Genomic DNA, 15,346 nt, shown 5'->3' with positions numbered 1-15,346 from the left:
CAGGACTTGGGTTATCACACACATCTCAAGTTCTGCTGTCAAACAGATTTCAAATTGAGTCTCTCCTAAGGATCTCAGGTCCTAAAACCAAAGATTAATCTTGTCTTCTTCTTGACCAATGTTCCTTAAGAAAAATTTGAGCCCGATACCACACTCCAATAATATAATCCTAGTAGAGCAGCCCAATTTCACAACTTTATAGCATTTTGAAATCCTAGTGTCAATTCATTAATGTTCAGGACATAAAGATGTGCAGAATTTGCCCTTGACACAATTATCGTTCACTTTTTTCTTTCTATAGTCAAAGAAGTCTGGGAGAATATTACGTAAACGTGAAACAGCACAAGTTTGGATATTGTCAATGTGGAGCAGGAAGGTCATGAGGTCCCCCTTCCCTCTTGATGGGAGCAGGGCAGGGTCCAGATGCCTCAGGACCGGAGCTTGTTAGCAGAGGGGAGTCCACGGCCCTGTGCTCTTCTGTGTCCTTCAAACAGCTCCTTGCTAGGTCCTCTGCCAACGCCCTCAGGGAGACCACTTTGTAACAGAAAAAAAAGCTTTTCAAATGACATGGCTCTTCACTCATTTTTAGCGTACCTTTGAGAAATTAAGATACATACTTGTGACAAAATACGACATGATACTGTGTTCCATATAAACCAGGAAAGGGGGAAGAGATCAAAGAACTGTGCTTGAAAATATAGGTGGCTGATTCAGAATAACAAAGTGAGCTGCTTTCAAATTCGCCACTAAGTTCAAGTGAACCTAGACAGTAAGAAAACTATGGACACAGATTAATCCCCATCTCCCCAAATGGTAGAGGAGTATCGTTCCACCTCATCACTCTATTACACGAATAGATGTCTCCAGGTTACAACTCAAAAAGTATTAGTATCTGTATTATTATCCATCTTTGGAAAACAGACTATTTGAAAGAAGCAAAACCAAAATGCAACCGTGTGGTTTCCAGAGCAATTTATTCAGGAAAATCTATTCAATATGCCATCAACAGTTCTCCTGTGTGTATTGTGCTGATAAATAGACACTGAGAAGATTTAACAAGTTCATCATTTAATAAGTCTGAATTCATTTTCACCACATGGTATTGTACACGGTCATCTGTTGAAACAGATTTCTTTTTTAACAGATCTTAGTTTAAAAAAGTCATAGGTACTGTGAGTTCTGTATAAACTGGTGGACAGTAAGTTAGTTCCTTTGTTTTAACTTATAAGCCTCAACTTCACCGCAGAATAAAGAATGTAGGCCAAAGAAAGCATAATCGGTCACTCGTATAGAACAGTATTGTTTCTATAATTTGAAGCTTTCTGAATGGACGGGTTCAGGCCTGATGCAACTGTAAAAAGATTACTTAATGAATAGACTATATGGAAATTGTACAAAATGTTATTACCTTTAATCATTAGTAGCTTAAACAGCACTATATCACTAATTGCTATTCAAAATCAAAAACCTGTTTTTGAATCCCCAAGAAGGCAGCATGTGTACACAACCATACCACCTTGTACTTAGGGGTGTGTCAAAACATAATTCAACAGAAGCTTTGGCTTTAGGAAAGAGTCACAAATATTTAAAAGAATGGCTTTAATTGTCATTTTAAGTATACGGTCGGGGAAAAAGTGTGCTTTAATTAAATATACATCATACCAGTGACGCTGGCAAGGTTGAAAGTTACTCCTAATGTTGATAGCTATAAAAACTAGTTTGTACATAACAAGACAATGAGAGGAAAAAGCAATCCCTTTGAAACAAAATTCTCAAATAAAAAATGTTCACAGTGGTTTGTATCAACAGTATGCATTTTATGACAAGAACATGTACAGATTCAGAGCACCCTAGGGCTCTCTTTATGTCCTAAAGAAAATGAGCATTTACATGATTATGGGTTGTACTGAATTAAAAAAGATCAATTGTACACTTACTCCTTAGACAGGATAAACTGTCCTGGGGTGTACAGCTTTAACACCATCATTAAAATTGTTTGCAAAAGGAACAGAGAATTAAAAAACAAAACACTTTTCTTTTTGGAGTGAAGAGTCTTTCATTTGCTGTTATAACCAGCAAATGCCATTCACTAAATCAAAAACGGAAGGAAGGGCCCCCACAAACACAGATCTATCTGAGCAAGCTGACCAGTACACATTACAGTCTTAAAAATGAAGGTTATATACTCTATGTTACAAGTCCCGACTAGGCAGTGTCAAAATGACATCTATTTCTTTGCTTGCTTTGTGATCATACCCCTTGGAGGCGTTACAGGTCTCGTGGCATTTGGCTTCTTTTTCTCTGCAGGCTTTAAAATCTGGAGATTCAAAAGACAGTTGATTTAGGAAATATGCTCAACCCCAAATCTTAAGAGTCCTTAAATTTCATTTAGATCTTTTGTTCAGATGGTGTTTACAACTGCCCCAACAACTGTAAAAGCCCCCCTAGCATATTAACACAAGCTACGTTGAATGTAAACATTTAGTAATTAATGCTATGACGAACAGATAAAATCTATGATCTGGACAAATTATTTTTGTCTCTGAGTATAATGACAATCTTCTGAAGTCTACACCTGGTACTATCTTTAGCTACTCCTTCTGATATAGGGGAGAAAGTTCTTTACAAAAGTGTTTCTCCAACCTGTAGGGCATCCTTGCACAATCTTTGGAATTTTGAAAGCTGCAAGTTCTCTCTGATAATTGGTAAAAAACTATTTTAATTCATTTAACTGATGACTGCCACATGATTTGGTGGCTGTATTTATGTTTATGACTAGGCTGGCTTGAAGTTGTACAAGTTTATCATAATAAGCAAATGAGAAAAAGGCTGAGGCAGATTCTAAATAATGCTTTCGTGCCAACTGAAGGCCAAATGATGTCATGGTACATCAACAGAAGTTTTGTGGAAGTCAGACTAGAGGGCAGAACTAAGTAAACACACAGCACAAGGCACTCAGTACTTTTCACATGCAAGTGGTGATTTAATTTTAGCTGAACATTACATTGTCATTATGGTTTTAGATTTACAGTAAAAGAGCCATAAAGCATAAGGAGGCAATATGCAATGCAAAACATTATAATTCAACACTGGGAAAAGGTGCCATAATTAATTTTTTCTTTTACAAGGGATCCACACATTATTCAACTATAATACACACTGGTTAAGGGAAAATAAAAACTTAGCCTACTCAGCATAAATGAACACTAGGCAAAAAGTAGCAATTATATTTTTCAATCAGCAAAGTGTAAACATATTAAAAGGAAATAATGTTGAAAGCATGCTCTACCTGAAAAGAACACATTAGTGTTTCATCCACACTCATCATGGCACCTGCATTGTCAAACTCTCCACAATAATTGGGTGCAGAAAACAGAGTGACCAACTGCCTCTTTGCAAAAAATTCATATCCATCTTCAACCACCTTGAAGAGAAAATTTTTTCAGTATAAATAGGTGCAAATATTAGGTGAGTAAAACCATGTTTCAGTTTCCCATTGAGCCTGATATCTTGTGTTCCAGAAACACTTTGTATAAATAAGCAATACCTACCCACCAAAATCAACAAGGAGAATCTGTGCTCACACACATGCTCTTAAGTGTACATGTAAAATTCAAAATCAATACCTGATGGGCTCTACATATAAGATCCAAATCATGCTTATGGAGAAATTTTGCAACCACTTCTGCACCAAATGTGAAGGACACTCCTCTGTCATTTTCACCCCAGCCTAAGACATCTTTATCGGGGTCAGACCACAAAAGATCACAAAGAAGACCTTGATCTGGTACATCAGTTGGTCGCATAATTCGCCGAATCTGCTCCATAGATTGAAGATCTGGTGATAAGCCTATTCAATGAGGAAAAAAAAAAAAAATGAAGAAAGCAGAACTTTTAAAAGGATACTACCCCTTCAAAAGTTCTATTTGTCTACACAGAAATTCAATAATCCTGACATAAAAACTGAAATCTATGAAAATATTTTATTTACTTTTGGTTAAAGGAAAAAAAAAAACAGAAAAAGGACAACTGGATACACACTAGAATTATATTCAGTAATGCATGGGGTGCAGTAGGTTTAAACAGTACATGGAAACAGTTATACAGAACACTGTAAAATAAAATCCAGTGATTTAAAAAACTCTTCTATGGGCTTCCCCCAGCTGATGACAATAATGAGCGATGTTATGATTGATGGCTTATAATGACTGAGCTGAGAAGATAAGGATGCTCAGTGGAGGTACGTTCTCTAGGAAACCTGCACTGTTCACAGACTATTAAAATCTACAAGAGCTTATTCTATCGAGTTACAATATGGGATGCATATTGTATGAGTTAAAAACCATGTATCCAACTCTACCAAAACCTGTCTAAGTACAGAAGCACAGAGATAAAAGACATTATGCTGGCTTTTTGATGGCTGATTAATTTCAGACCATACATGAAAATAAATTCTCTTTGCAATTACTATTTTAATTACATTATAGAAAGCACAACCACTGAGCAAAGCAAAACAACTTATAAAATATATATGTATATATTTTTAGAGATAGGGTCTTGCTCTGTTGCCTAGGCTGGAGTGCAGTGGTACGATCATAGCTCACTGCAGCCTTAAACCCGTGGGTTCAAGCGATCCTCCCGCCTCAGCCTCCCAAATAGCTATGGCTACAGGTGCGCACCATTACACCTGGCTAACTTTTAAAACTTTTTCTAGCGACAGGGGTCTCGATATGTTACAGGCTGTTCTCATATTCATGGCATCAAGCAATCCTCCTGGCTTGGCCTCTCAAAAGTGCTGGAATTACAGATGCGAGTCACTATGCCTGGCCAAAATAACTTTTAAAATCCAAGTCAGAGAAAGTTCTGAGAGGATAAAAAACAATCAAGGGAAAATCTATTCACATCTTGAGTGTTCTAGAGGATCTCTGGCACAGCAAATTACACATTGTTCATTTTATAGTTAAAAATACTTTTCTGCCAGGCACGGTGGCTCAAGCCTGTAATCCCAGCACTTTGGGAGGCTGAGGTGGGCGGATCATGAGGTCAGGAGATCGAGACCATCCTGGCTAACACGGTGAAACCCTGTCTCTACTAAAAATACAATAAATTAGCCAAGCGTGGTGGCGGGCGCCTGTAGTCCCAACTACTCAGGAGGCTGAGGCAGGAGAATGGCATGAACCTGGGAGGCAGAGCTTGCAGTGAGCCGAGATGGTGCCACTGCACTCCAGCCTGGGCGAGAGAGTGAGACTCTGTCTCAAAAACAACAACAACAACAACAACAAAAAAAAACAACAAAGAAAACACTTTTCTGAGCCGGGCACAGTGGCTCACACCTGTAACCCAGCACTTTGGAAGTCTGAGGCAGGAGGATTGCTTGAGCCCAGGAATTTGTGACCAGCCTGGGCAACATGGTGAGAATTCATCCTTACAAAAAATAAAAATAAAAATTTTCTGCTCTATTTTCAAACCTGACTTACAGAGTCTAGAATTCCCTGTAATAAATCAATTCTTTAAGATTTTTATCCAAATGATCCTGGCTGTATCAGAGTGAAGGTGCAATGCAACACATCAACAAAGGAGAGTGTTCTGTCAGAGAAAGTCATCCCAATGATAACTCACAAATGTTAAAGTGTTCACCCTTTGGAAGGGATCAAAACCTATTTGGAACAAAAATCAGCCCACCTACCTCCATGACAGCAGAATATCTTCTCATCCACGATGGCTGCTATCGGTAAACAGTTAAAACAGTCTGTGAAAGTTTTCCATAGTTTAATGTTGTATCTTCTTTTACCTGTGATTAAAAAGAGAGTATTACTGTCTGTAGGCTCATTCTCTCAGGATTAACTTCCCCCAAAGCAAGATTCTGGGTGCCTTTTAAGCAAACGAAACTATGTTTTTATTAAGAATCTTAATAAAACCATCTTATTTTAAGGCTCTTTTAAAATAAGAGTTGGGCGTGGTGGGTCAGACCTGTAATCCCAGCACTTCGGGAGGCTGAGGTAGGAGGATGGCTTGAGCCCAGGAGTTCAAGACCAGCTTGGGCAACATAGTGAGACCCCATCTCTTTAAAGACTCTCCTTAGGGAAGGGGTTTAGGAGAGACACATATCTGATCTAAAAGCAATGACTTACATTTTCACATGAAATCTTTTTAAATTCCACAGAAGCATGAAACCAGAATCCCAGATTTGATAATGATTAAGGATTGTCATCAAATCCCAGGAATTATCTGGCAGCATCAATTCTGTTTGAAATCGTCTGCTCTGTCCAATCTCACCGCAGCTAGTTCCCTACTTCTGAATTCAGTTACGAACTTATACATGTGGCGTTACGACCTTCCTTCTGAGGAAACCTGAGAGTTAGCACCCATCCCCCATGTACCCCCCTCAATAACCTACTGATACCAGAGGATCCTCAGCCCTCAGTACTCTAGCAGGAGGCACAATGCTCACATAGCAGTGGCTGCCTCTCACAGGCACTACAGGGCATTTGTTTCCAACAGTGCACAGACTCCACATGCTCCCACAGGCCTGATGTCACAGGGTGGTCATGTTCCCTCAACAGCACAGGCATCCACATTCTGGAGTCAGAGTGCAGTTCCGACAGAAATATGCCTCTATGCACTGTTTCTACAGGAAACTGATGTTCTGAGTTTAAAACCTACTCACATATCTTGCAAGAACAAATTTCTCTGGATTGACTGAGGACTGTCCAATTGTCCAGATGCCTTTGTTTCCTGTACTTACTATACTAAGCACAATCTTTAAAAACCAGGAGTTTGGCCAGGCGCGGTGGCTCACACCTGTAATCCCAGCACTTTGGGAGGCCGAGGCGGGCAGACCATCTGAGGTTGGGAGTTTGAGACCAGCCTGACCAACATGGCGAAATCCTGTCTCTACTAAAAATACATAGATTAGCTGGGTGTGGTGGCGCATGCCTGTAATCCCAGCTACTTGGGAGGCTGAGGCAGAAGAGTCGCTTGAACCCGGGAGACAGAGGTTGCAGTGAGCCTTGATTGTGCCATTGCACTCTGGCTTGGGCAACAAGAGCAAAACTCCGTCTCAAAAAACAAAACAAAACAAAACAAAACAAAACAAAACAAAACAAACAAAACAAACCAAGAGTTTGTCCTTAGTCTCTTCCTAGGGACGACAGGGACATCTAAAGGTTTAAACCTGTACCTCTCCTTTGAGAGTTAGAGCCAGCCCAAGCAAGTGACCTGAACCACACCTCCCACCCTGTAATGCAAATCAAGCAGCTTAGGGAGTTTAGCACAGGGCTTGAAATGTAATGTAAATTCAACAAATGTTTGCCTTCTCTCTACAGAGGAGAGTGTTATCTTTTCTCCTAATAATTTCTGGTTTCTCAATGACTGGGTCTAACTCTGACTATTGTTCACCCTGTTGCATATCTCTTTAGAGGCTACTAATTCCTTCACTGGGGGGTTCGGAAAGTTTAACAAACTCCTCCCACTGGGCTGAGGAGGCTGAGGCAGGAAAATTGCTTGAACCTGGGAGGCAGAGGTTGCAGTAAGCCGAGATTGCACCATTGCACTCCAGCCTGGGCAACAAGAGTGAAACTCCGTCTCAAAAAAAAAAAAAAAAAAAAAAAAGCAAACTCCTCCTTACGAAAGGCTGAAGGGCAATCTGCAAAACCACCACCTCCCATTTCCAACAGCAATACTACTACTACTACTACTACTACTACTACCACCACAGGATGAGTATCCTTAATCCAAGATGCTCCAAAATTTGAAAATTTTTGAGCACTCACATGATGCTCAAAGGAAATGCTCACTGGAGCATTCTGGATTTCAGATTTTTGGCTTAGGGATGTTTAACCAGTAATTATAACACAAATATTCCAAAATTAAAAACAAACAAACAAACAAAAAACCTCTGAAACCTGCAACACTTCTAGTCCCAAGCATTCCAGGTAAGGAATACTTAACCTGTATTATAAAAACAGAGCTGCTGTCTTAGCTCCCCAGTGATAGTGACTTCCTCTTTCCCCAAGGTCAGCTTCACTTCTGGATATTTTTTTTGAGGTGGGGTCTCACTCCATCACCTAGGTGGAGTGAAGCGACGCAATCTCGGCTCACTGCAACCATGGTCCCCCAGGTTCCAGTGATTCTCCTGCCTCAATCTCTTGAGTGTCCGGGACTACAGGTGTGCACCACCATACTTAATTTTTGTATTTTTAGTAGAGATGGGTTTTCGCCATGTTGGCCAGACTGGTCTTGAACTCCTGACCTCAAGTGATCCACCCACCTTGGCCTCCCAAAGTGCTGGGATTACAAGCATGAGCTACCAAGCCCAGGCTTTGATTCTTTAGTTATGCCACATACTCCAGCTTCTCCTGCTGATTCCTGCTGGCTTCTCCATCAAGAATCAGTTTGTTTCCTCCTTTTGCCTCTCAGCACTTTAAGCGTGGGCCTGCCTCTTTCTCTTCTCTCTTCATTTCCTCCCTAAGGCCATCTCAGACCACTAAGAACATCTGGCTCCTGAAAGGTTTAGCCAGGGTAATCGCCTAGCTTCCAAACCCTAAGATTCTGAGCCATAACCTGTAATGCAGTTTCCCATTACTGTACATCAGGCAGCTACAGTAGCAGAAACAGATCAACAAACACTCATGTTTTACCCAACAACATATACCTCAGACTTTCCATCACATTTGCAAAGTTTAAAAAAAAAAAAAAAGAAATGGTAGTATAAAGTACTTATGTACCTGGAAAATAGGCAGTGGTTTTAAAATTGTCCCATGAAAATCAACATTTGAATGCAACTTTTCATTTTAATAAAATTAATAAGTATTATATATATATAAAATGTCTGCAAGCCTTCAACCAAAAGCCACTTATGTCAAGGGCACTTTTATGCCCACAAGTAGACTGGATGGCAAATTATATCTGCCTGATGGGAGAGAGGAAGCTTGAGCACGAGATCTATAAATTGTGTTGATGACCAAACAGGAGTCGAAACTGATACCCACCAACACTGATCTTCTAAGTCATTTTTAAAAGGCCTCTGCATTAAGTAGAAACTGAAACTGATGCAGCCAGTATCATTATATTAGGATACACGTCACAACAATGAGGTCAACTGGATTTGAATTCATCAGTGCAAACATGAAAAGTATTTGCTGGGCTAACAGCTATGTAAAAGGGATCCTTTCTTAACTCCAGAGTAACACTTGGAATAAGTATCCAAAACACAGTGTTGGCTGGGTGTGGTGGCTCATGCCCATAATCCCAGCACTTACGGAGGCTGAGGTGAAAGGATTGCTTAAGCCCAGAAATTATAGGTCGTAGTAAGCTATGATCCCACCTCTGCAGTCCAGCCTAAGGCTCTGTCTCAAAAACAAACAACAAAAAAACCCCATCACACCTGCCTTGCATTTCACTACCTAAGGAGTAGTAACTGGCTTACTGGTACTTCTCTGACACAGAATCACTGTTAATATTGAATGTCTTTCATGTACAAGTGCAATGCTATCAGTCAGTCCAGAACCCACAGAATTTTTGTCCCTGATGATTCCTGCCACCCTATCTTATCAGCTGGATCTCAAGGTCACAGACCAAGCAAACATCCAGTTGTGGGAAAGGGTGGTAGTAGAAGGGCTCAGTCTGTGAATATAATCTTTCTAGGATGCACTTCTAACAAATGTGCTAGCTCAACACATCTATGTGAATCGAGATGGAAAAACACCGCATCTGGAGACTCTAGGTTACAATGTGGTCTAGGGGAGGGCCACAGGGACAACCCTTTGCTGATCTCCCTATAATCATATTAGCAAATGCCAAGTACCTGAAGTTCCTTAACCACCTCTTCACTCCAAACCTGAAACCCCTCCTGGCAGCAATGATGAGCACAAAAGGAAGGTGAAGGTAAAGATTCAAAACCTTTTCTGACTTAAAACCCTTTATTGAACTGATATTTTCAAAGCTTTTTTTTGAGATGGAGTTTTGCTCTGCCGCTCAGGTTGGAGCACTGTGGTGTGATTTTGGCTCACTGCAATCTCCGACTCCCAGGTTCAAGCAATTCTCCTGCCTGAGCCTCCCGAGTAGCTGGGACTACAGGCATCTGCCACCACGCCTGGCTAATATTTGTATTTTTAGTAGAGACAGGGTTTCCTCATGTTGGCCAGGATGGTCTTGATCTCTTGACCTTGTGATCCACCCGCTGTGGCCTCCCAAAGTGCTGGGATTACAGGCGTGAGCCACTGTGCCTGGCCTATTTTCAAAACTTTAAGAGCTGTGTTTTGTCAATAGTCAAATCAAAGTGCACCTTTAATTAAACCATCCAAAACGGGTCACAAAATGTGTAAAATACTGTAAAAATAATCTTTGTTCAGCACATTTTAGTTTTAGGAAAGTTATTGCCATTCTTCCTGGGTGCGGATATGCCAGAAGGAGAAAAACTATAATAATTTCAAAAACTAATTATTTACATATTGCAAGATTCCATTTGCATGCAATGTTCTCTAGAAAAGACAAAAAGTAGATTAGCGGTTGCCTGGGGACTATGGTGATGGTCGCATAACTCTAATAAATTTACTACAATCACTGAATTGTACACTTTTAACAGATTAATTTCATGGAATGAAATTACATAATAAAGTTGCTTAAAAAAACTATTTGGAATGGTTCTCAGATTTCTACTAAGAATTAAGTTATCTGTGAATACAACAATTTAAATCTTGAAGCAACCATTACCATGATCATTACTTCCTAATCTGATCATCACATCATAAAAGAATCCAAGACCTTATTTTATTACAGCGGCAGTGTTATTTTTCTACCCAAGAGAGAAAAAACTGGCTGGGCACCATGGCTCACGCCAGTAATTCCAGTACTTTGAGTGGCCTAGGCGGGCAGATTCCTTGAGTCCAGGAGTTTCAGATCAGCTTGGGCAACAAGGTGAAACCCCATCTCTTCAAAAAAATACACAAATTAGCCAAGCGTGGTGATGTATGTCTGTAGTCCTAGCTATCTGGGAGGCTGACGCAGGAGGATCACTTGAGCCCGGGAGGCAGAGGTTGCAATGAGGTAAGATGGTGCTACTGCACTCCAGCCTGAGCAACAGAGTGAGACTCCGTTCCCCCACCCCCCTAAAAAAGCTAAGCTAAAAACAAGTTGATGAAATAGAAAACATGAGAGATGATACCACTGCATCTAAACTCTCACAATTCCTAACAGAAGTACGTGATAATTATGATAAATATCTTAATTTCAATAACTCTTCCTTAGATATAGAAAAGTACTTACATTCATCATAAAATCCATAAATTCTGTTGATGCTGGCACATTCATGGTTCCCTCTGAGAAGAAAAAAATTCTCAGGATATTTGATTTTGTAGGCCAGTAAGAGGCAGATCGTCTCCAATGACTGCTTTCCCCTGTCCACATAGTCCCCAAGAAACAGGTAGTTGCTTTCTGGTGGGAAACCACCGTACTCAAAAAGTCGCAGCAAATCATAGTATTGCCCATGGATGTCACCTGGAAGCAAGAATTTTGTTACACAGTGTTCCCATACTTACAGCTCAATCCACTAACAAAGCTTTGGAAAGACATTCTTTAAATATTCATTGTACAATGGCATTGACCTCTAGTAATGAGAGTTTAATTGGGCAGCCAACACTAAGTAATTTCCAATCTTATATTTAGTTCAACTGAGCTTAACAAAAATTTTAAGTATATGTGTATGTCCAGAACCTCACATAAAATTCAACTAATTAATTTATTCTGTGGAAAGGGTTATTATGTCCAAGCATGCCTTCTTGCCAAGTAACATGGTATTCCTTTCAGGCTGACTGATCAATATCGGATCTCTGACAGCTCAGTCTCTGGGTACTGTATCAGCAGAACTGCTGCACTTCTAGTGAGCCTTGGCCCCATCTGAACAAAAGCACATACACACATACACACCACCCCCACCCCCCACCCATCAATGCATTTAGCTTTCAATTTCTCCCTGCTAGACAATGCTAAAGAACATTTTACTTTTAAAAACATGAACACAAAGTTTTATCAATGCAAATATGCTATAAGAATATATTACTCAAATGAATAAAGTTTAGTTCTACATTGAGTTAAAACACAGATTATTTGCTTCTATTATGCAGAAAACAGAACCACAAAATCAGCATCAAGGAAGTTCTATTTTTAGCTATAACCAGTGTTGTTTTAAACTTAAACATACTCCTATATATCCATGTAATTCAGACCTTTCCTCAGCTCTCCATTCTTAGTTTCATTTTTTTCTTTTGCAATGTTTATTATTTCAGCAAAATATATTTTTAAAAAATCTGAAGTACATCTAAGTAAACTAAGTCCATTAGAGGTATTTATTCTAAAGCTACTATTTAACTTAATTTTAAGTAGTTCCAAGCTATTCGCAAACAGGATAATGATTCTGCTAGCTAATACAAGGTCATCAACATATCCTTGACTCAGTTAATCAATCATGTAACCAAAGATAACTTGTGTGCCCCAAACTTACCACATATTTTGAGTGGTGCTTCAAGTTCTAGTAGGATAGGCTGACTGAGAAAGATTTCACGAGACTTTAAGCACAGTCCTCTGATTTCATTCTCCTGAAGCTGGACATTCTTACCAGGCTTGGACCCTCTCACTGCAGGAGAAAAATTGCAATTAGTCCAATGAAGCCAAAATACAAAATACAATATGAGATTTAGATAAAGGGGCAAAAACATGGTTTAACTAGCTTTCTGAGTGGCTTCATTTTCAGGACACTTAAAATAAACATGGTTTTAATGTCTAATTAGAATCTTAAAATCTTAGACAAGATTTAATTGCATCTTCGATACCAAGTAAGACTTCTTTTATAGTATTCCAAAAAAGGAGCCATCCTGTCTGTGCGAATGTTGTTAGAAACGGGACTGGAGGCCGGATGCAATGGCTCACTCTTGTAATCCCAGCACTTTGGGAGGCTGAGGCGGGCGGATCATGAGGTCAAGAGATCCAGACCATCCTGGCCAACATGGCATGCTACTCGGGAGGCTGAGGCAGGAGAATCGCCTGCACCCGGGAGGTGGAGGTTGCAGTGAGCCAAGATCGCGCCACTGCACTCCAGCCTGGCGACACAGCGAGACTCTGTATCAAAAAAAAAAAAAAAAAAAAGAAAAGAAACAGGATTGGAAATATTCAGAACCGTCCCCCATCAGTGTTTTTCAGAGGACCATGGGTATCTCCTCCTGAGGATCTCTGATTTAATTTACCTATGAAAAAATGTTAGTGTTGTTTTCATTAAGAAAATGTTGGTTCACTGTACTTATTTTGCCATGCATTTGCTGGGCCTGCATTTGTGTTTATGCTGACGTCTATATAGGGCAAAGGATGTCAGTCACGTGCTATACTGTAAGAAAGCACGTTTCCTAATAATTTGAACAGATAAGATAATAACGGGAGAAAGAAATCATTGCACAGCATGGGGCATCCACACCACCAGAGCACTTAGGGTTCTTCTATCAAAGTACAAACTTCGCAACAGAGCTCACTTGTCAGCACGTAGGTAGTTGTGGGAAAGAAATTTTCTGTTTTGGTTCCAGTTGTAAGACTGGATAGTCATTAGATACACATAAAGTAGCACGGAACTGCTAAATGTACCTTAATTTTACAGTTATAAAGTTCACTTTTGGACCCCAAAATATGTAACTAAGTCTCGTTCTGATAAAAATGTTATACAAGAAGCAATAAAAGCACAGTAATAACAGTCTTTGAGGAAAGATATGAAACAGATGCATATTTAATATAACAGCAACTGAGCAACAAAAAATGTTTTTTCCATAAGTGATTTTCTTTTTCTCTCTAGACACACATACAGAGTTAGAACTCAGGAAATACTCCCGGTGAAAGATGGGATCCCGCTTCATTGGCCAGAAAATGCCAATCATCAGTGATTTCACCACAAGTTAACCAAAAACGGGCAGACTGCCCAGCAGGAAGCTTTATTTTTGGCTAGGAAGGAAATCCTAGAAGCTTCCGGTTTCAACGTGAATTTTTTTCAGCAGAGTCCCACACTTATGAATGAATAGCTGACTCTAAGTCTTCCAGGAGAATATTTCTGCGATAATTGGCTCATACCATATAATGGCAGGCTTTGTTGTATGAATGCTATTGTAGTTAGTCAACACCATCAGATGAAATCAATGTTGCTAACAATTTTTTTTTGGCTTTGGAAGCTCTCCACTGTCACCTTTGAACATAGTTTACATTTAACTCCTTTATTCTGTTTCTCTGTCTTCTGGGTGGGGACATTCAGAGATCAGTAAAAAGCAAAAGCAATACTAACAACAATTTAAAAATTCTTCTTTTTTGAAGAAGCCTGATGCTCAGGCTGGAGTGCAGTGGCATGATCATAGCTCACTGCAGCCTCAACCTTCCAGACTCAAGTGATCCTCTTGCTTTGTCCCCCCAAAGTGCCGGGATTACAGGCATGAGCCACTGCACCTGGCCTTAAAAATTACTCTTAGCGGGGCGCGGTGGCTCACGCCTGTAATCCCAGCACTTTGGGAGGCCGAAGCGGGCGGATCACAAGGTCAGGAGATCGAGACCATCCTGGCTAACACAGTGAAACCCTGTCTCTACTAAAAATACAAAAAATTAGCCGGGCGAGGTGGCGGGCGCCTGTAGTCCCAGCTACTCGGAGAGGCTGAGGCAGGAGAATGGCGTGAACCCCGGGGGGCGGAGCCTGCAGTGAGCCGAGATCGCGCCACTGCACTCCAGCCTGGGCGACAGCGAGACTCTGTCTCAAAAAAAAAAAAAAAAAATTACTCTTAATATTAAGATTAGATGCAGCTTTTCCAGAAAAAATAAAGATTTCTATTTAAAGAATGGTGCTTACGAAAAACATCAACAAACATGGTCTGAAAGCTTCTTAAATTCCCTACAATTAGCAGCCAGCTTCTCCTCTCCTCTCCTTCCCTCTCCCTCCTTTCTTTCTTTCTCTTTTCTTCCCTCTGTTGCCCAGGCTGGAGTGTAGTCGGCGGCTCGCTGCAGACTCCCTGCCTCCGGCTCCCGTGATTCTCCTGCCTCGGCCTGCGGGCTGCCTGGGATTGCGGGCGCGCACCACCACCCCTGCCTGGTTTTTGTCCTTTGGCTGGAGGCGGGGTTTCGCTATGTTGGCCAAGCTGGTCTCCAGCTCCTCACCTCCGGTGGTCTGCCCGCCTCGGCCTCCCGAGGTGCTAGGGCTGCAGACGGAGTCTCGCTCACTCGGTGCTCGGTGTTGCCCAGGCGGCGTGGTCTTGGCTCGCTGCAGCCTCCGCCTCCCAGCCGCCTGCCTTGGCCTCCCAGGGTGCTAGGATTGCAGCCTCTGCCCAGCCGCCGC

At 40.9% G+C, this 15,346-nt stretch overlaps 1 protein-coding gene across 1 annotated transcript in view; it reads right to left on the bottom strand.

The window, feature by feature from the left end:
* Positions 1-957: 957 nt before the first annotated feature.
* The window catches only part of PPP1CC (protein phosphatase 1 catalytic subunit gamma), a 24,109-nt gene continuing 9,720 nt past the window's right edge, over positions 958-15,346 (bottom strand). The window contains exons 2-8 of the mRNA XM_032168687.2: positions 12,500-12,631; positions 11,266-11,496; positions 5,687-5,791; positions 3,627-3,850; positions 3,290-3,424; positions 2,257-2,317; positions 958-1,351 (exon numbers count right to left, since the gene is read on the bottom strand). Of these exons, the coding sequence (XP_032024578.1) occupies positions 1,281-1,351; positions 2,257-2,317; positions 3,290-3,424; positions 3,627-3,850; positions 5,687-5,791; positions 11,266-11,496; positions 12,500-12,631 (959 nt within the window). The 3' untranslated portion in view covers positions 958-1,280. The remainder of the gene's footprint in view (positions 1,352-2,256; positions 2,318-3,289; positions 3,425-3,626; positions 3,851-5,686; positions 5,792-11,265; positions 11,497-12,499; positions 12,632-15,346) is intronic.

Source organism: Hylobates moloch, unplaced genomic scaffold (genome assembly GCF_009828535.3).
Source record: "Hylobates moloch isolate HMO894 unplaced genomic scaffold, HMol_V3 SCAFFOLD_12, whole genome shotgun sequence".
Classification (NCBI taxonomy): Eukaryota; Metazoa; Chordata; class Mammalia; order Primates; family Hylobatidae; genus Hylobates; species Hylobates moloch.
This window is presented reverse-complemented; position numbering and strand designations above follow the sequence as displayed.